General features: G+C 38.6%; 1 protein-coding gene across 1 annotated transcript in view; it reads right to left on the reverse strand.

Annotated features, from left to right (window-relative positions):
• The window catches only part of LOC121314705 (integrin alpha-9-like), a 133778-nt gene that overhangs the window by 48202 nt on the left and 64954 nt on the right, over positions 1-20622 (reverse strand). The window contains exons 16-17 of the mRNA XM_041248247.1: positions 6883-7035; positions 244-320 (exon numbers count right to left, since the gene is read on the reverse strand). Coding sequence (XP_041104181.1) covers positions 244-320; positions 6883-7035 — 230 coding nt within the window. The remainder of the gene's footprint in view (positions 1-243; positions 321-6882; positions 7036-20622) is intronic.

Below are 20622 nucleotides of genomic sequence, written 5' to 3' on the forward strand. Positions count from 1 at the left end.
CTGGATAGTGACGTAACATAAACCAAGGGTTATTGTAAATAAAGCTGTGTGCTGTAGGGATGGGCAGTTGCGGTCCTGGGTGGCCAATCCAATCCAGGATTAACAGGTAAACTGTAATAATGAACTGTGTTAAGGTCTGGATGGAGTTTCAATTAAACAATGTAGAACAGGGTTGGAAGAAAAACCAGGAATGGAAGGTGTGACACAATGTGATGACGTCCACCTGCTATAAAATGAACTTACCTGGGTAGCAATAACCGTCCACGGAGCCTCAGATCTGCAGCACAGTCATCTGACAGACAGTTCCTCTCAAACATCGTCTGAAAAGGAGTTATGCCGAAGCTTTAGGTTGTGATATTTGAGAGACATCAGTTACAATGTAAGTCAACATGGGTCATGAAAATGTACGTGCGTTATTTAAGACAAAGCCCAAGACATTTGATGAACAAACTATATCGCCACAAAAGTCTTGGGCATGCCATTGATATGGATGACTTAAAAGTGTAACAAATGTACCTTTTTCATGCAATGCAGCAACTTGGTGCTGGTTGAAATATCACAGTTATCTTAACTAAAGTAGTGTTCTTGTTTAGATTCACTGTGTATTATTTTCTGTTTCAGTCATCATCTTGTGGCCTTCCTAAATAATGTCCAGTGAATGTAAGAAATATCACATTTGCTCTATGTGGTATTTCTAACTGAAGTGATTTTTATATCCACTAAAGGCAGTTCATATGCATTATTATTCATATTAATCAGCAATAGCACATTCTCAAACCAGGGGAAAGAGCTCTTTGCATCACTGATCTTTCTGACATTACATCATACATTTAAGTGTTCACTGGCTTTTATTAGGATCCTAACTGATGTATTCCATACTGTAATAATAATACCATACTGCAATAAGATTTTTAATAGAAACCAAAGCAGCTTTACAATGCTGAAATAAAGAGACAGAATTGGAAGTTTCTAAGAATGGCCACAAGGCAATATCTGCATATCTTGTTTATAGTTTGCCATGGTTAGAAAACAGCATAGGCACACTTTTCCTGAAAAAAAACAACATTAACAGAAAAAATGGTGCAAATTTTAGCATAAAAGTCCTTGATAAATCTGGCCCACAGAACAGTACATTACAAGTTACTAAAGGTACTTAAAGCAGCCATGATATTGTAGAATTCCAAGAGCTATCACAGTCCAAACGCAATTCACACACTGCTGATGTTCTGTATAAAAGCTAACTGACCCAAGCTTGCAAGACAGAGAGGAATAACTGCAAAAATAAAATGTTGGAATTAAACTGTTACCCTGTATTAAGGAGACTGCCCAACCGTTCTCTTAATTTAGGAGGTCAAGCTAACTGGCTGGATGGAAGTGAAACATGGTTCAAGTGAATTTCTTATAATTTGCATTTGATTTTTTTTCCTTAGTTAAATTATATATTTGATTTATATAGCACTGCTAAACATTTTTTTTAATGTATTTTATATAACCAGTGAGCCCTGTACACATTGTTTTCAATTAGTTTGGTATGGCAGCTTAGACACAGTGAAGCACAATTCAACAAATTACAACCACTACAACTGGTATATTATTAAAAAAAAAAAAAATCTACTGAAAAAACACAAGTGAGTGTTAATTCCCATTTATACGCTATTGTATTTGTATTTGTATGTAATAGAAGCTAGGCAATGGGCAAGCAGCCCTTAGCATAAACTGTAACAAATACAGGATTTGTGTAAAAAGAGACAATAAAATCATGCAATGTACAGTATATACAGTATTTAACCTGCAGTGATTGTATTATTCTGAATAAGGCTTTAGAACAGAAGCAGCAGATTTAATGCAATTAACTTTACAACCTCAGATCCATCGTCGTCACCCCCTACCCTCTGCTGAGTTGGGTTTTACAGCAGGCCCATACTATCAATGCTTATTAGGTACTAGGGCACAGCGTGCAAATTGAAATTGGTGAAAACCCATCTTGGGTAACTGCTGTACCTGTTTGCATTTGGTGTTATAGTGGGCATGACTGACACCTTTCTGATGTCTCTGCAGCCATAGTCTTCCCCTATCAGTCACCACAGAGTGATGTCTTTGATCCCGCCTACCAAGGGAATAAGTAGTCACTCTGCGGAGATCACATTCTCTTTTGCTTCTCACAATCAGGTAGGTAAGGTAGGTATAAACTAACCTCTCCAGTTGCATGAGTCTTTGTAAAACTCTCACTACGAGTTTTCTGTTAGTTCCCCTGCAATTTATTGCTGGAAGTCGGCTTGCCAATTCCCCGGAATCGGAAACTCGGCTTCTGAGGACTGAGCTGTAAATCCTGCATGAATGCGCTCCGTTTAAAAAAAAAAACATTGTTTGGCGACTGTAGTCTGCTTTCCTAATCCTACATCATCTGCTTTCTGTGTATTTTTCATCTGCTTTTTGCAGCTAAAATAAATATAAGAGAAAAGAGAGACATATACTCCTCCACCGGCTCTGCCGTACCTGCTGTTGAGTCGACGCCACTGGGCTAACTCGGCCCGCCCAATCAGTGTGTGTGGCCCAAAAAAAAAAAAAAAACCCTACCCTTCAGTTTCTGCTGTGTGAGTTGTCTGTGTTATTTTTTCTCTGCAGTTTAAAAAAAAAAACTTCTCTCTCTCTCTTTCTTTATCTTTATAATAGTCTGTAGGCTGTGCTCCACACCGCTGCAAGCTATGTGCTGCCCCGGTTGTGTGACTGCACGCTGTCCAGACTAGGCACCCGGACCGGTAACCTAGGTGCTTACCCCCTCAGTGCCCTTGGTGCTTCGGCACCCTCTGTGCTTGATGCTCCACGCCCTCGGTGCCCTCAGTGCCTCTGTGCTTCCGTGCTTTGGTGCTTCTTTGCCCTCCGTGCTCCAGAACCTCAGTGCTTTGGTGCCCCTTGGTGCGTAGACGCTCCCGCATCGGTGCCTCATAGCCTCAGCGCCTCGTGCTCTGGCACCCTCGGTGCTCGAACGCTCCCTGTATTGGTACCCTCGGTGCCCTCGGTGCTTTGGTGCCTCAGAGCCTCAGTGCCCTCGGTGCTCCAGAGACTTGGTGCTTTGCGCCCTTAGTGCTCCGATGCTTTGTACTTCAGTGCTTGGCCCTGGCACGTCAAGATGTCGAAGTTCTACCCTTGCATGTCCTGTGTAGGGATGCTTCCCCCACAGGACAAACCCCTCCTTTGTGCCGGTGTTTGGGTATGCAGCACACCTCCTCCGCCTTAGGAGACAAGATGTCCTGCTCAATCTGTGCAACATCCCAGCCACAGACCCTACGCTGGAGGCTAGCAAAGTTCACGGGTGCAGCTTCCTCAACCAGCTCAGCTGAGCCCTCTGAGCTCACAGCTGCTCAAGATCTCCTTCAAGGAGCAGTAAGCGGACGAGATACTGAAATCAGGCTAAGGACGTCTCCGATATGACGAGGCAAGTGGCTCAGGTTCTGGAGTACCTGGTCAGGCAGCATGTTCTTCCCCCTACTCCTCCCCCAACTCCACCTCCAGCATCTGCCCCGGAACTGACCCCACCCTCACCTGTGGTCGCCCCGGACATCTCAGAGCAAGACGTGGTGATGAGTGAGGCGGAACAGGATGCTATTTCACTCACAGCATCCCGGGATCCTGGGACAGTGACTCCTTCCCACAGGAGACACCTCAGAGACTGGTACTACCTTCAGCTTCCTCCAGGTTCCCTGAAAGGCAGCATCTGAACAGCGCCACTCTGTTTTCAGAACGGCACAGGATTCAACCGCCCAGCCTTTCCACACTTTTTTGGGGGATTTGTCCTCTGTTTTGTTTGTCTATTTGTTTTGGCCAATGTGCAAGTGTTTTGTGTTTTTTTCAACCTGTTTCTTTGGTCATTTATTATTAAATACGCGCAACAGCTGATTCACTGAAACAGTCTGTGCCCATCTATTTCCTAGTCTGACATCACCACATCAGCCATCATATGACAGATGACATCACAGAAATGTTTTAATTTGTATATTATATTTTAAGACAACTTTTCTGGCAATATGACTTAATTTAAAATGATGGATAGGTTGTCAGAATCTAATCTATAAATCTATATTTTATCTACAATTATTTGTCTAACCTTTGTTTAATTAGTCTGATATAAAATCCAGTTTCTTTTGATTTTCTAATATCACTTCATTAAGACCCGTCATTTCTAAGGAGTATTCCGCAGTTTCAGTGCCAACACTTGTGCTAATGAACTTCCTTGTTCTGTGATTGAAGAGCCAGTCATTCAGAAAGTACCTATGACAAGAATCTCAATTTGTTTAGCAAATACAGATTGACGTTATTAAGGATTGTAAACAGAGTGTAAACAGAACAAGGGCTGAGATGGGACAGGTGACATGGAGTGCGAACAAATAAGAACTCAAGGTAGCCAACTGGTTGAAACTTTTCATTCATGTGTTGTGTGTCCCTCGTACTTAACCTAAAGTTTATAAATTCCAGTTAAGAACTTCAAGTTTTATACCATTAACAAATAGTCTTTTTTAGGAAAAAGTCACACAATGTCAATCCTGGATCAATAAGATAAAACATTTTCCACTTTCTTTTATAGTAGCATCAGACGCACAGGTCGTTCAATAACCTGTGCTCTTTGAATTGCATCTTAAAGCGCTAACTGTAAAACCAAAAAGGGTTAAACTAAGAAATGCTTTATTTTTATAGGGGGATAACACAGAGCTTTTATAAAATGTTCTCTGCAAAAATCCCAATACATTTGCAAACATGTGCTTCTCAGGGTTCTGACTTCTGTTCTCCAAGGGTGATCTCTGCTTGTTTAAGGCCTGCTGTACCGGATTCGTTTGGATTTATGGCATGATGTCACCGTAATGGTTAAGTGATTAGCACTACCAGGGAATTCTTGGAGCCCACATGAGTGAAAATTTGGCACTGAAATCTGAAGCATTGTATCCATTCCAGTACAAACACAGCAAACACAGTCTCTGGTCCTTGAGGGAGCGATTGGCATCTGGAAGTAGTATCACTAAATTAACTTTTTATTCCCAGCCTGACTAAGAAACCATGCCAGGAAAAAAAAAAAAAAAACTCTTGAGAGGTGTCTCTTGCTGAACAAGTACATGGTAAAGCATTTCCGCTTTAGGTAAACTGAGCTCCGTTACGTGGGCCAGTAAACGGAATTAAATGACATCTGTATACTGATGTAGACCAACCTGATTACCTACCCATGTTACCCTTTAAATGTGGCCCACTGAGACAAACACATTATAACAAACATATTATGTTTTTTTTTTTTTTAATCAATGTACTTTTTCTTCATTGGCAAAAGCTGTATATCATTTTGGCCACTCTAAAAGCTTTTACACACAGAAAAAAGCAGCTCCCAGTAATTACTGGTTTGTTACATGACGTCATCAAATACAGCCTATTTTTTTTAGTAAGAACAAGTACAGAGAAAATATGTTCTGCTTTTTACAGCTTTTGTTCCCCAATAGAAATGTGAGATCCATCCTATCATATCATATAAACTGATCATTCCATCCATATGGTATAATTTCATCATTCTCCACTATTTATTTACTGTTCACATGTGGCCAGGCTTTGGAGGTCTCCACTGGGCAACTAGCCCCAATCACCCTCAGTTGTGTCATCAACACTTCTCTCTTGGATTAATCTTTAAGTAGTTTTCCTACTGGTCCAGATACAATAGCCCCTTTGTAGTGTCCCTCAAGGTACAGGACACTCATCCCCCTGTGGCGTTCTACTCGTAAAGGTTGTAATGGCTTTTTTTTTCCAATATGGAGAGGAGGTTGATCAGTCAGTGGTCCTAAACATTTTTTATTTAGTTACCTGTTTTGTGATAAGCTATGTACACGTGAATTTAAAAAAAAAAAGTCCTAATAAAGATTTGGAATAAATACAGTAGTTTTGAGAATATAGCCCTTGATACTTGCCTGCATGTCACAGCCAAGAGCATTTTATAGTTAATACCTGTAGCATTTTATCCATTGGTCGCACATCCGAGCAACCAGTATGAGACACAAAGGTTTGATTCTCAAACTCCAAAACAATATTAGCATTGTTTTTAACAGAAAGGAAAACCCTACACAAAAAAAGGTAATTTGATTTAATTAAGGGGCTTGTAGATGGTTTTACATTGTTTACTATAAACATTAGAATCATAATCCAGCCCTATATCTTTTAAATATATCAAGGGAAGTAATGTTAAAACTGTACAATGCACTAGTAAGACTTCATCTTGAATATTGTGTGCAGTTCTGGTCACCTCGCTATAAAAAAGATATTGCTGCTCTAGAAAGAGTGCAAAGAAGAGCGACCAGAATTATTCCGGGCTTAAAAGGCATGTCATATGCAGACAGGCTAAAAGAATTGAATCTGTTCAGTCTTGAACAAAGAAGACTACGTGGCGACCTAATTCAAGCATTCAAAATTCTAAAAGGTATTGACAGTGTCGACCCAAGGGACTTTTTCAGCCTGAAAAAAGAAACAAGGACCAGGGGTCACAAATGGAGTTTAGAAAAAGGGGCATTCAGAACAGAAAATAGGAGACACTTTTTTACACAGAGAATTGTGAGGGTCTGGAATCAACTCCCCAGTAATGTTGTTGAAGCTGACACCCTGGGATCCTTCAAGAAGCTGCTTGATGAGATTTTGGGACCAATAAGCTACTAACAACCAAACGAGCAAGATAGGCCAAATGGCCTCCTCTCGTTTGTAAACTTTCATATGTTCTTATGTTCTTAAAAAAGGAGGTGTTTCATTATTATTTCTTTTTTACATTGTCTTTGGTTTTGCGGCTGAGTTAAGCAATGTTCTGGAATAGAACATTTGGTTTGTGCAGACCCCACGGGCAGGGGTGATCAGCCTAGCTCTCACCTGGTTTCTCTGGGCTATCCTGCCTCCTTTCTTCCAGCGTAGGATTGGTTTCAGCGCCGGCAGCTCCGTGTCATCTTTGTTGTCAATCACATGTTCACCCAGGCTGTAAGCAGCTTCAAATACGATCGGAGAAAAGACGTCCTTCACCTCTTTCTGCAAGAAAACAAGGGCAGCTATGGTTAGGAAATGCTGAGGAACCAGTGGCTGTGCAAACTTAGACAGGCAATGTATGCTGGTGCAGTTGGTTAATACATTAGCCGTTCAGTTTAGGAATAAAATGAAACATGATCTACAGTCGCGACCAGTTCGAGTATTACTTCATATTATAACGAACCCACAGGCAGGGGCTTTTCACAGGCAAAGGTGGGACTCGGACCCGGGACCTCGCGTTCTGCAGCACAGCGCCAATACTGCTGTACAATAAAGCCGGCTCCCTTGCAGGAGCTGGTATCAGGCTTGTCTTCATATTTGATTGCATCATCTACCAACCCTGAGCCCTACCCCTGTGCACGTTACAATATCATTTGCATTTTCTTAATATTACATTTCTTAATGTGTTAATTTTCCTTAGATCGTTCTTAACATGCTTACTAATTACTCCAGCATGGTAAATAATGATCGAAAAAGAAACAGCAACTGAGAAGTATACAAAATATGCACATGACATTAAACAAGTAAGATAACTCAATACAATAGTCTCTCTCTAATGAGAACCAGTTGGGACCGAATTCTGTTCAGATTAATGGTTTGTTTGGAGTAATAATCGTACTCTGTACCTGTGAATGGGAGAGAAGGCATCTGAGCTGCAAATTTACCCCCCGACCAGGAAGGGCATTAAGTAAGGTCGGTGGTATGGCTTCACAGGGATGGGCCGACTTGGTGGTAGGATGGAACCAGAAGTCGGCCATCTTGGGAAAAGGCTGTAACTGCATGACTACTAAACAACTTTATTGTGATCATCTGGGTGACGTGCGGCGATTGGATATAGCATGGCGCCGCACTGATTACATGGAGTAGCAGTAGAAAGGGGACACAGCTACGTGAGTACGGACCCTTACGCTAAAACGTAATCCAGCCGGAGCTCTGCATTGTTTTTGTTTTTGTGTATTCAACTGTAGATGTTACATAGCATATAATGAGGATTTCGGATTTTGTTTTCTGTAGCTGTTATCACATGGATTTCATAGTTATAGTGTGGTTTGACTGTAGGTCAGTTTGGGTAACTGGGGTTTAGATTAGTGACACTATTCTGTATTCAGAAAAAGTATCCCTTTGTCCAAATCAACACCACATTGTAGTCTGGCACATTATTGTCACTGAAGCAGGGGCAGTCATTCAGATCTAAGGCCCTGTGAAAATCGCAGACATTTTCTTTAAAATTCACGGCATTGTCAGGGGTAAAGTATCGTATTTTGCAGAATGTGCAAGGAAATATAAAATAAATTACGTGTACAGATTTTTTAATTTTTTTTTAAACAGCAAATATACAGGTAAATGCACTGACATCAAAATTAACAGCAAAGTTACTCAAGCACTTTACAATAGCTTGTGAAATGGTGTTGTAACTAACAGCCAGTCTGTAGGTGTATCTGCAAGGACAGCTTTCAGTTCTAGTACTTCAGGATGCATGTTCACTATTTACGTCTTGCAAAACAAATAAAATGTGTAACCGATACTGATCTTGTGCATCTGTCGACTCATCAGCGTGACCACTGACAAGCAACCAGACTGTTTTACCAATTCCATAATCTCCTGCTTGTGATACTCGGAAACTTTAGGTAAGCATTCACATCTTAGCTGGGCTGATGAAGGAATCGCTCCACCATTTGCTACACTCTGTCTAAACAATTTCTGTAACTTTTGGTTGTCTAATTTTTCAAAAGGGATATTTGCGCAAACGCCTCTGTCAGGTCAAAATTTAATAAGTGGACTTTTGGAATATGGAAGTCACCGTGTTTTGTTTCTTTGCAAGTAAAGCAGTCGCAGGACTGCGCTGGATTTCTGCCTTTCTCTTTTCGGTGAATCTAATGGTCTGTCAACAGACGAGTTTCAGTAGTGATCTACAGTAACATTGCAGGACATACAGAACAAAGCTTACCTCAATCGCTGTGTAAAACTCCTGCTGGATACTGCTTTACATGATCTGCTATAGACACATTTTTTGCCTTTTTAGAGACATCCATTTTCTTGTTTACAGTGTGTATTATTTTAATTTCCTGCTTAGCTTGCATACAGTGACATGACATAATCACTGCACAGCACTGTGTGCATGGTTAATATTGGCACCCAGGCACACAGCAGAGCTGTACAGTTTCAATAATGTGATTTAAAAAAAAAAATTGTATGAAATACAAATAATGATGGGCTAATTTGGGCAAATAATTATTGGGCTAATTTCACGATTTCGGCGCAGCCCGTGAAATCACGCTTTTCACAGGGCCTTACTCATATCATCATGAGGTGAAATTAATAGGAAATACTTCCACTGTGACTGACTGTAAGCGGCACTATTAGTCACTCACTTTAGTTTACATTCACAAATAAATTACAATAAAAGACAATTACAATTTATTAAAGCTAAGGTAAAGTTACATTAGAATGAAGTTAAACTGTAGTCAAACTACACACTAATTAAGAAGCTGTCCCAGCATACCAGGGGTGTAAGAGCAATACCAGAAACAACTTCAAGATCTTAAAGAGTAAGTAGCGGGGTCCTGAAAAATATAGCGTTACACATTCCCACATTTAAATAACGTACCTGTAATTATTAACATTCTGACTACTTTTAACTTTAAAGTCTGTTTCAAAGCTCTTTTCAAAACGCCCACAGTAGTGCACCGATTTTGGAAGGATTACTGCCCACATTGTCAAACAGGTAACACAGCAATAACGATCCATGATGTGATAGGGATCAGAAGAGCCAGAGCAATTGTTGTAATATTTTTTACTTTTTTATTTTTTTTAATTGCAGTGATTTAGAGCAGGGTTTCCAAATTCTGGTCCTGGCGACCCCCTGTGTCTGCTGGTTTTCATTCCAACTGAGCTCTCAATTACTTGACAATTAATTGAACTAATAATTTGCTTAATTACACCTTTTTAATTGTTTTCAGCTCTTAAACAGTTGCAGAGTTCAAATTACTTGTAAAATGTTATAGCTAACTTGAACTCTGCAACTGAAAAATCACAGGTGTGTTATTTAAACAGTTGTACCTGCATGTGGGGATGTATAAATGCTACATTACAGGTTTGCTATTTAAACAGTTGTAGCAGCAGGTAGGGGTGTATAATGCTATATTTTTTGCTACTTACTCTTTAAGTCTCATTCTTTTAGTTTACTATGCACGGTAACTTATCCTTCTTCAGTCTTTTTTCCAGTCTGTTAGGGCTTGATCACAGCCACATCTGCCAGGTATAGATGGGAGTAAAGGAGTCAAGAACAATGCACCCCTCTAGCAACCTTGGAGTCTCAATTAAAGCATGGCAGCGTGAGAAACTAGTTGGTTTTGCCCGGGGAACCAGAACAATTATTAAAAAATGACCTGTCGTAAAAACGCACAGGGCATAAGAATAGGTCTCAGTATGCTCACAATGTCAATTAACAGTGAAATTACATGTTGATTTGTTTAACCCAGGAGCCTACACCACATTCTTAGGCAGTAGCCACTGTTATTAGTGCAGGAAGCACATACCAGGGTGCTTCTTCTTAATCCAAGTTAGATGACCGATTCCTGTCTCAGTCCACTGTGATAAAACTGCCAACTGACTGCCACAGCCCCCTGTACAAACACTTGTCCATTACTGTTATTTCCGTTTCAAATACACCTAGAACATCCTCTTTCTTTCTTTTTTAAAGTGTTTTCCTGTGTCCACCCATCCAAAGACCATTAGAGGTGTGCAGCTGTTTCTGAGCACTCTGAAACAGTGATTTTGTATTGAGATTTTTCATTTACTAACAGCTGCCATAGTTGCACACATTTAGTCGTCACTTCTAAAACCTCACTTCATAAAAACAGCATACTGTATTTTAATTAAGCTATTACAATATCCTGCTACCAGAGACAGGATCTGGTAAAATACAATTAGAATTAAAGAGGAAACGATTTTGTCCATAATGTTATTTTATTTGTGTTTCTTTTTGCCAAGCCCTACAGGAAAATGACGATGTGATGTATATTCTGCACGCTGGGAAGGCATTCATTAACCTACAAGTTATAACAGGTCAACCATAACATGTGAACTTGACTTGTTTTATTAAACAGCAATAAATATTTACACTCAACCCATCTCCCCTTTTTAAATCTACACACACACTATATACCTCCTGTATTTATAGGCATTTAAAGCCGCAAGGCTCCAGTTGAGTCTAGACTTACTGGTGTTGTTTGCTTGTAACTCCTAATTGAGGCTGTGGTATGGAAACCACTGCATGCGTAGCTTTAGTATCATTTGGAAGCCCAGGAGCATTATGGCAGGGGGGGCATGTTATAAAGATAATCGCCTTGTAAGGGGGAACACACGACGCCAATTAAAGGTGCTGACTGGTCATTATTTGTTAAGATATTTTTATTATTTGACTGCCAAAGTGAAAACTCCTATTTCAGATCAGTCTCAGGTCAATCATGTACACTGAGCCGAGAGGAAAAGACTCTGCAGCCTTGCCTTGACAATGTTTCTTTTTTTCATTTATATAGAATATGATTCAATGGCCTGTGGCCTCTAGCTGATAGCATCTTACACTGAGACACACCTCTTTGAAGTTTGTATCGCTGTCTAAGAGCCTTTGGGACATCACAGCAGTCAGTCAACTAAGTGACAGAAATTAAACTGCGCAAATAGATGGTGCTGTGGATAGCCACACAGAACATGAGCAACAGTGTCCTGAACCAAAGCTTTGTCTTTTATCTTGAATCTCAGCTCTGCCACTCACAGCTGGAGATGGGGTCATGAAATCGATGAGGGATAGCACTGAAGTCACACAACGTCAATTAGACAGCATTAGAAAACAACAAGTGTCACCAAGCTGTCAAGTCATATGGTTAAAATCGTGAAAAACATAAAGCTTGATTGATCGGGGGGTGCAATCTTTCTAATGTAAGTAAACACAAATTATATTTTGTAACACTTATTGTGGCCCAGTTGGCACTTATTTCACCATCACTGTTGGTTATTTTGACACTTAGTCACTGATGTCAATTTACTTAATCTAGGATAATTCTTGATAACCCATTCCCTCTGCAGTCTACAATCTGCAAAAGGACATTGCACACAAGTCTAAGATCACCTGTATGTATCATGTTTTTGTATAATCACAGTAAAGCTGAATGTTTAGTACTGGTAAAGGTAACTGATATGATCACTCTTGAAGAATAATATTTTTTTCATGACCCGTAGAAAGGGGTGTGGCAGAGCAAAGCTCTGCCCTTTTAAATTGGCAGGGATGGGGTTAACTTCCCCTGCCTGCCTGGGTTTATTATGTTCAGGTGGCTGGGGTTGATTAGTTGATTAGGTTGATTAACGATCAATCAGCGCCCAGCCACCTGATATAAAAGGAGGCCTCAGCTTCTCATTTGGGTGAAGGGAGCTGAGGAAGCAGGTTGGTGTTTGTTTTGTGGTTTTTTTGAATTTTCTAAATCCAGTGAAGGCATTGCCCAGCCTGGAAACTTTATTTTTGTGAGTTTTGTTTTTGCTTTATTTGTGTTTGAGTATCTGTTATTTTGCCCTTGTGCACTTTATTTTTGTTTATTTATAATAAAATAGTTATTTTTTTGAACTGCAGTCTGTCTCTGGGCCTCTAGGTGGCGCTATCCCACCTCTGACACCAAATGTGGCAGGCTGGCGAGTGGATAGAGGCCCAGAGACAGACTGCAGTTCAAAAAAATAACTATTTTATTATAAATAAACAAAAATAAAGTGCACAAGGGCAAAATAACAGATACTCAAACACAAATAAAGCAAAAACAAAACTCACAAAAATAAAGTTTCCAGGCTGGGCAATGCCTTCACTGGATTTAGAAAATTCAAAAAAACCACAAAACAAACACCAACCTGCTTCCTCAGCTCCCTTCACCCAAATGAGAAGCTGAGGCCTCCTTTTATATCAGGTGGCTGGGCGCTGATTGATCGTTAATCAACCTAATCAACTAATCAACCCCAGCCACCTGAACATAATAAACCCAGGCAGGCAGGGGAAGTTAACCCCATCCCTGCCAATTTAAAAGGGCAGAGCTTTGCTCTGCCACAAGGGGATTGGGGGGTAATTGCCTTTCAGTGATTAAGTCATTCCACTTCTTGTAACAGCATACTGAAAATAAATAAGAACATTAATCAAGCAAGTTAAAAAATACATCTGTTGTGATTGGCAGCTCATGAAAGCTTGGGCATTAAACCTTTTCGCAAAATGATCTCAAAATTGTCTGGAATTCCCTTTTAAGGAGAAAGCTGGTAAGAGCTATTCCTTGGGCACAAAAAGCTCTTACTAATATAATCAGGCTCATGATTTATTGAGCCCTTCAAGAACATCTCACCTACGAGTGTTTTTTGAGCATTAACCCTGTGTAGAAACAGAGCTAATCACACCTCTAGAGCATTACGAATAAACCTGTTGAGTGCCTCTTGCAGTAATCTACTAACAATCTGTATAAAATAGTGCACTGTACTGCATATTGTAAGAAAAAAATGGGACACATTTTGTAAACTGATATACTGGGCTACTATTACACACAAATGTATTAGTAACACAGGCAAATGGTATAGTTACTTCTGCTCATTTTGTCATGATATAAGACTAAAGTACCCCCTCTATCAGGTTTTAAAAGTCTATAGGGATTCAATCCAAAAACACAACACTGCTTTATAAATGTTGGCTAAATTTTCCAGCATGGGTGGTATACTCTGCATAGTATTTTGAATTATGGGCGTATTGAATTCTATACTAAAATATATTTTTCTTTCATTATAAGTATTACCATGCTTATTTAAGGTTTTTCTTTAGATCATTAAAACAGACCCAATTAGCTTAAAGTAACTGTAGCTAACAAAATAATTTCATACATTTTAGCTATTTTGCACTTTCATTAGCTACTCATTTTCTATGCCTTAATCTCCGGTTAGCTCTTTGTACTTCTTGGGTCATTTCACCACAGCACAGTCTTTAAGATCAAAGCTTGGGGAAGCAGCTGATTGGTTACTGGCAGGAAAGCAGACAGTGACCGGGTAGAGACAGTTTCACTCTCCAGGTTGTCATAGATGGTTCTGGCACGTCCCTTTTGTGCTATAAGTCATTAGATCCTTTTGCATGGAAGGCCTCGTTTGCAAGGGTGTGGACCCAGATTCAGTTAAAATGTGTTTGCCCACTGACAATGGGAATGAGAATGTAGGGATGGGAGCCTACCTAACAAGATTTAAGTTTTTGTAGGTATCAGGCTTTTAAAGACTGTCACCCACACCTGTGACCAGAAACTGACTCACTGAGAGTAGAAACTGACGCAAGACTGTCACAGCTACTGGAAGCAGGCTGATCTTTGGGAAACAAATTGAACGTTTGTGAAACTGCAGCAAATACTGTAATGACTGTAATGTGTTTTAAAGAATATAAAACCAGTAGAAAATATTATTAGCAGATATGTGTAAGGCCTGTGAGAAGGAGTTCATTGCAGTGAAGATCAGACTGACCTGCTTAAAGAACCAAACCTTCCTTATCAGGCAAAAGCATCTTTTTTAATTAGACTTAGAGCCTCAAAACATTCTGATCCAGCGAGAGCAGAATGGCAGAATCTATGGAGCACAATTAATATGCTAGAAGCAATCAAACTAGATTTGATTATAGTAAGAACAAACAAAAGTATTTAAATAAATAAGAAACCTAATATAATAACATTAAGCAAATGTATGAGCAGTCCTAAGTTTAAATATTCAAGATTCCAAGATCCTCTATATAATGAATGATCTCGTTAATATTAACGTACAAAATACCTTCAGATAACAGAAGATAGAAATTTCTTACAATAATTTCTGTATATAACAGAAATTAATTAGAACCTGACAGGAAGAGATGGGAATGGAAAGTGTAGGACATGTTAATATGTTAAGTTAGAAATTGATTTGAAATAATTAGTAGTGGAAAATGCTTAATATAGTGTGTCATATTAATCAAGCCTAAAATTGGCAAAAAGCAGAGGTTGTCTTAAAACTGCTTTAACTGGATTTTGTATGAGCAGAGAAGGAGGTCAGACTTGGTTCAGTCACTGTAACACTATGGCATTCTAATATATTAATGACAGCCTGTATTTAGATAAATAACTGAACTTTCCATTAAAAGCTTAACAGATCTATCAATGGAGTAAAATAATATTACAATTTCTAGGAGTAACTGTTATACGGAAGTAACTTAATTAGAATACATCTTATAATGCCATTTAAAGGTAAACTGTTGAAAGAACATAGTAAAAGTTTATTATAACAGAAGCATGGCACTGACAATATTGTAAATATATTGTTAAGACACATCTGAAATAATGTTAATTTAATTTAACTAATTTAAGAAGTAGTTCATTTTCTCCAACAAAACAAAAAGTCTTTTAGACATTACGCTATAAATTAAACTAAAAAATATAAATGTTTAGCTTACATAAAGGTTTTACTGCCGTAATAAACAGAGCTATTTATTTACAGGAAAACCGTAGCGTTTAAAAGTGAAATAATTAAATGCTTGTCTCAGACACACAGTATAATTTTGGAAGGGCATTAGACAAAAGATAAGGCTTAAAAGTAGGATTCACTGGTCGTCAGCAGTTTTGAATCCAAGGTCTTTCAAAATTAACTCTCTTCATGATACAGAAATGAATGAACACATGGCAGCCGAATAGAGCATTTGTTAAATTAGAAAACTCATCTACAGTATCTGTCCTTATCAGATAGGTAGCGATTTTAATTAGAATAATCTTTGAGCCAAAAATGACTTCATGCGCTGAATTTGGAAAAGTGCTTACAGTGGAGTTTCATATTAATTAAAACACTGGCCTTGGCAAGTAAACAGGGTGTGTGGAAACCTGCTTGTGCAGGCAACTTTTTGAAACAGAGAGGTCAGTTTTAGTCCAAGCATGGTACAAGTTAATATAAGGCTATTATATTTAACAGGTTTTTATATAGCTTATGTTTTAATGGAAATAACTGAACTGACCACTGTATGCTTATTCAAAGGCTTGTCATAAACCTCTACAGTCTTTTTGTTCCACACTTTGTTAACATACCTGTATATGAAAGTAAACTAAACTGAAAAGGTGATGAGAAGTGTTGTTCAGGGGGAATATATTAGGCTCATGTTAATATAATACACATATAAACTTGCATTGTATTGTGAGGTATTATAGCAAGGATCCTGTGAACTGTGATTCATCTGACTTTTTTTATAAAAAGGAGGGGTTGAAAAAAGAGAAGCTATGAGCATGAACATTTTTGGAAATACGTCTTATCCAATTAATTTTGAAGGTTGTTGAGACACACCAATTAGTTTAAAAAAAAAAAAAAAGAGTTGACCGGATCCTTCTTGAATATATCATTAACTCAAAGATAAGAACTGTCAAGGTTGATTGATGATCAGATTTAGTTGGGACTCCTGATGTATTCAGTGGAGGGAAAATCCTACAAAAACCAAGGTAAAACCCCAGTCAAGTAACACTGGACTTGTTAACTACAAGTTGTGTGGTCCACATTCTGAAGATCTCTGAAAAACTGACTGCTGTTTGGTCGTATTCACAAGTCTCTGCCTTTTGAAGATGGTTCTTATTTTTTCAATATATCCTACACTACACTTTCATATACTGGAAGGTAAGCAAATATTTGAATTTAATATCTCTTTTATATATGCATTGCTATAAGGTATAGGATTTATATTTTAGCGATTAAGAGGTATATATTGAATCTTCTAGAACGTAGCAGTGGGCACTTTAGCTTTTTACATTTTATAGCTAAAAATGTTATAACCATAAACGTATTGAAGTATTAATGCTGTTCAACCTGTAAAGGCGCTGGAAATGCCCACACTGCACATTAGCAGGGATCCAAAGTGGCTTGCAACCACTAGATCCATTTAAACCATTTAATAAACCGAAAATAAAAGATGTTTTAAATGTTAAAAAGTCATCTGGATATGTTGCAAGCCCAGTGCACGAATGATCCACTTACAGAAATATCTTTGTCCTTCTATATACTGTATATAATAATAAAAAGAGTATGTGCTATTTGAAGGTGAAATGGCCCAGGAAAAGACTAAAAGCATGGCTTTCTGTAACCACTGGACCACCAAGCCTCTTCAGAAAGGCACCACACCAAACCAATTTTCCAGGCTCCAGGCTGTTCCTCCATTCCTCACCAAGATGGCTGCCATCCACAAAACACATACTCTATTGGGCCTATGCCCTGCCCATGTATCTTATCTGAGAACAATTCACATTGGATAATAGGACTCTGATACTACTCTGTGCTGCATATCAGGCACTCTCTCCACAAAACCATCAAGAGGCATTAATGAAAGGCCCTATTGCTAATAAAAAGGGATCTCAGCATATGGAACAAATAAGAGCCTTGAAAGGAAGGAAGTGAGCAGAGAGTTAGACAGAAAAATGAGTTAAAATTAAGAAAATTATATAAAATAATGAAGGCATTTCTGGCCAGGCACATGCCAGCTTTTGTTACACTGGAGAGCTGTGCATAAAGTTACGTTGACTTAAGAGCTGTCATTATTTGAGAGCTTCTATGTCTGTGATTGCAATGTGAACTTTCCCTCTCTCGTGATAATTTTACCAGGTCTTAAAAGACACAGTACACAGACTGTACTGGGCTACTTAGAGCTTGATAAAAACACACTTGGCACAGAACACACATGGGACCATCTCGACTGCTGTACAGTAAAGGAATTCAAGGATGGCTCTCCAGGACAGAAACTGAAGAGCATTGAAGACAAGCGCAATACATGTACAGCTGACTCATTTACTGTCTGCAACAGCTTGGAGAGGTTATCTACATCTTGTTTGCTTAATAGCGTGAGAACTGGGTTATGTTAAAGAGCAACTTGATATGCAAGGGTTACTGTAATTATTGCATCAGAGATATTATAACTAGTACTTTATTCTGCTTTAAACTTCTGAATTTAAAAAGTCACCATGCATAACATTGATGCTAGACTAAGATATGAGCAGTTGCTGAAACATCCGTTTTTACAACCAACCAACACTACTCTCATTGATAAAGGTAGGTTTATGCTAACTCTTTTGAAATATGCAACCAACACAGTATTCCACTGCCAGCAGTGTAGCAATAAGCCCCCAGGGATGTGTAATATCAGAGCCTCTCTCTGCCAGTCAAAGGCTATGGAGATACACACACGGCTCACACCTCATCGAAGATCAGTACCATTCATCATACAATTCCACTGTTGCTGTGACTTCTTGTCACTGAAAATTACTAACATTTTATTAAGAACTAGTCTTAAGACTGTTGTACTTTGCCATGTATTCTGTAGTTGGTCAGGTGTCAGATGTAGTGGTTAGTGTTAGGATGCCTTTTGATCTCGCAGTTGCCCAGCTATGGAAAGTAGAGGTGTACAGGCTGCATGAAAAATAGTTGTGTAAGGTTCAAATATGCATACAAAACATTTAAAGTGATCTCAAAACATCTTTAACATTGTAGTGGGCACTTCATCTTCAGGACACCCATGAGACCTCCAGTAATGGTGCATTAAACCATCTTTAGGGACCTGTAAGAGCTGGAATTAAAAGCAGTATAATCTCCACCATGGAGTTTTAGAACACAAATGGTTGTGGGCTGGACCTTCTTCCCAGCATGGTCTTAAAGTCAGACATTCAAAAACTTAGACAGTTTGTAACATAAAACAAGTAACCCACTCTGTTCCTGGTGCCCTGTTGAAAATACTATCACTTACTATATCTCTATGCAGCATTCAAGTACTTAAAGGAATCTTGAAGAGATTACAGTTGAGTGGAAACCAGTCCCTCATTAAGTACACAATACATACACATAATTGCCCAGTTTTAGCCTGTAATTGTTCTTCAGTAAGATAACAGTCAGTCTCCTGCACTCATAGGAGATATCCATTACAGTTTCTGAACTTGTAATCAGCTAAAGCCAGTGAAATCACAGCTTGGGTCTGAGGTGCTACTCATTAGTTGCTGCAAAGTCTATATTCCAAACTACGAAGGAATCAAGATATAATAATACACTGTACTTTTAAATCACAGAAATATATATATATATATATATATATATATATATATATATATATATATATATATATATATATATATATATATATATATAATTAAAAAAAAAATATTATTGTACACACTTAGGGCTCTTGGTTTTTGGTTTTTATTTTTGGTCATGTGATGTCCTTTTAAGGTAACACTGAGCTGGCTCTGTTTCTTAATTAAACTCTTGGAAAAATGTTATTTTTAATTCAGACCGAATACAAAAAGCAAGTTCAGTTAAATAGCTTTTCCTGGATTTAAAATCTTAATGACTCATTGCAAAAATGTTATAACCCATTTTGCAAATACTAGTTTCCTCTTAATTACGATTTAATTGAATCAATTTAACTTTACTTGCTGTTAAAACTGGGTTTAAATTAAAATAAGGAGCTGCCTTTTGTTTATTACATTATCAATGAACCAGAATCATAGTCTCAATCAAGTTACAGGAGAAAAAAACTAAAGTGAATTTGTTTCACAATCAACACTTGCAAATGTTGAGAAGTCCTATACATGCAGTACACAATATTAAAGCTGAAGTAAACTTTAAACACAGGCATTTTTCACTAAGCTCTTTTTGTGTTGGTTTGGTAAACGTTCAGATTTTTTGATAAGTGCACATTCTCTTTCAAGAGATACAGAACCTTGTGTGGATGTTTAGAAATGTATCTGCTGTTGAACAACAGCTGCACAATTCAGAATGGCACAGACAGGACATGTGAGTAATACCCAACGTATTGGTTATGGTTAGGTTTTGTTTCTCATACTATTTTTAAACATAGGAAACCGCATGATCTGGTGCAGGATTGTACCTGTCAGATTTACACTGATTTTAAGCAAAGAGACTTATAAATCATGCCACTTTCCAGAACAGACAGGTATTACACCATTCACTTCAACAGGGATTTGGTTCGGACCCAAAAATGTTGGTATGTAGGGGACTGCACAGCTTTAAAACTTGACATAATGTCAATAATCTGAAATAGTTAATAAGACTAAAAGCCAAGCAGCAGAATACACTGAATTCAGTAACACTGTACACCAAGCCAACTTTTTGCAATGTAAAATCCACCTATCTTCACTGTATGAAGAAACTGAAATTGAAAGAACACCCAGGAGCTGTTTTAAATGTTTATCCATAAATAAAGGCTGTCACACAAAGGGACCTTCGATTTCTTTTAAGTCTGGGTTACAATGAATAATCGTAGCTAGGTTTCATGCGTGTGACAGTCTGAACTCATCTGCAGTTCCAAATATCATCTAATCACTGTTTATTGCACTGCCTCCTCGCCTCTCCCCCCCCCCCCCCCCCCCCCCGCCCCCCCCATTCCAAAGAATGTGGTCACTCCTACACTGGGCTTTGACTGACTTATGGGAAAATAGACTCAACGGAAAAGGGGGATCCTAAATCTTTACTGCAGATGAAAAGAAAAATAATTAATTTTCACAGATTTTCTCTCAGTGGACCTGAAACTAT

The sequence above is a fragment of the Polyodon spathula genome, chromosome 4 (assembly GCF_017654505.1).
Source record: "Polyodon spathula isolate WHYD16114869_AA chromosome 4, ASM1765450v1, whole genome shotgun sequence".
Lineage (NCBI taxonomy): Eukaryota > Metazoa > Chordata > Actinopteri > Acipenseriformes > Polyodontidae > Polyodon > Polyodon spathula.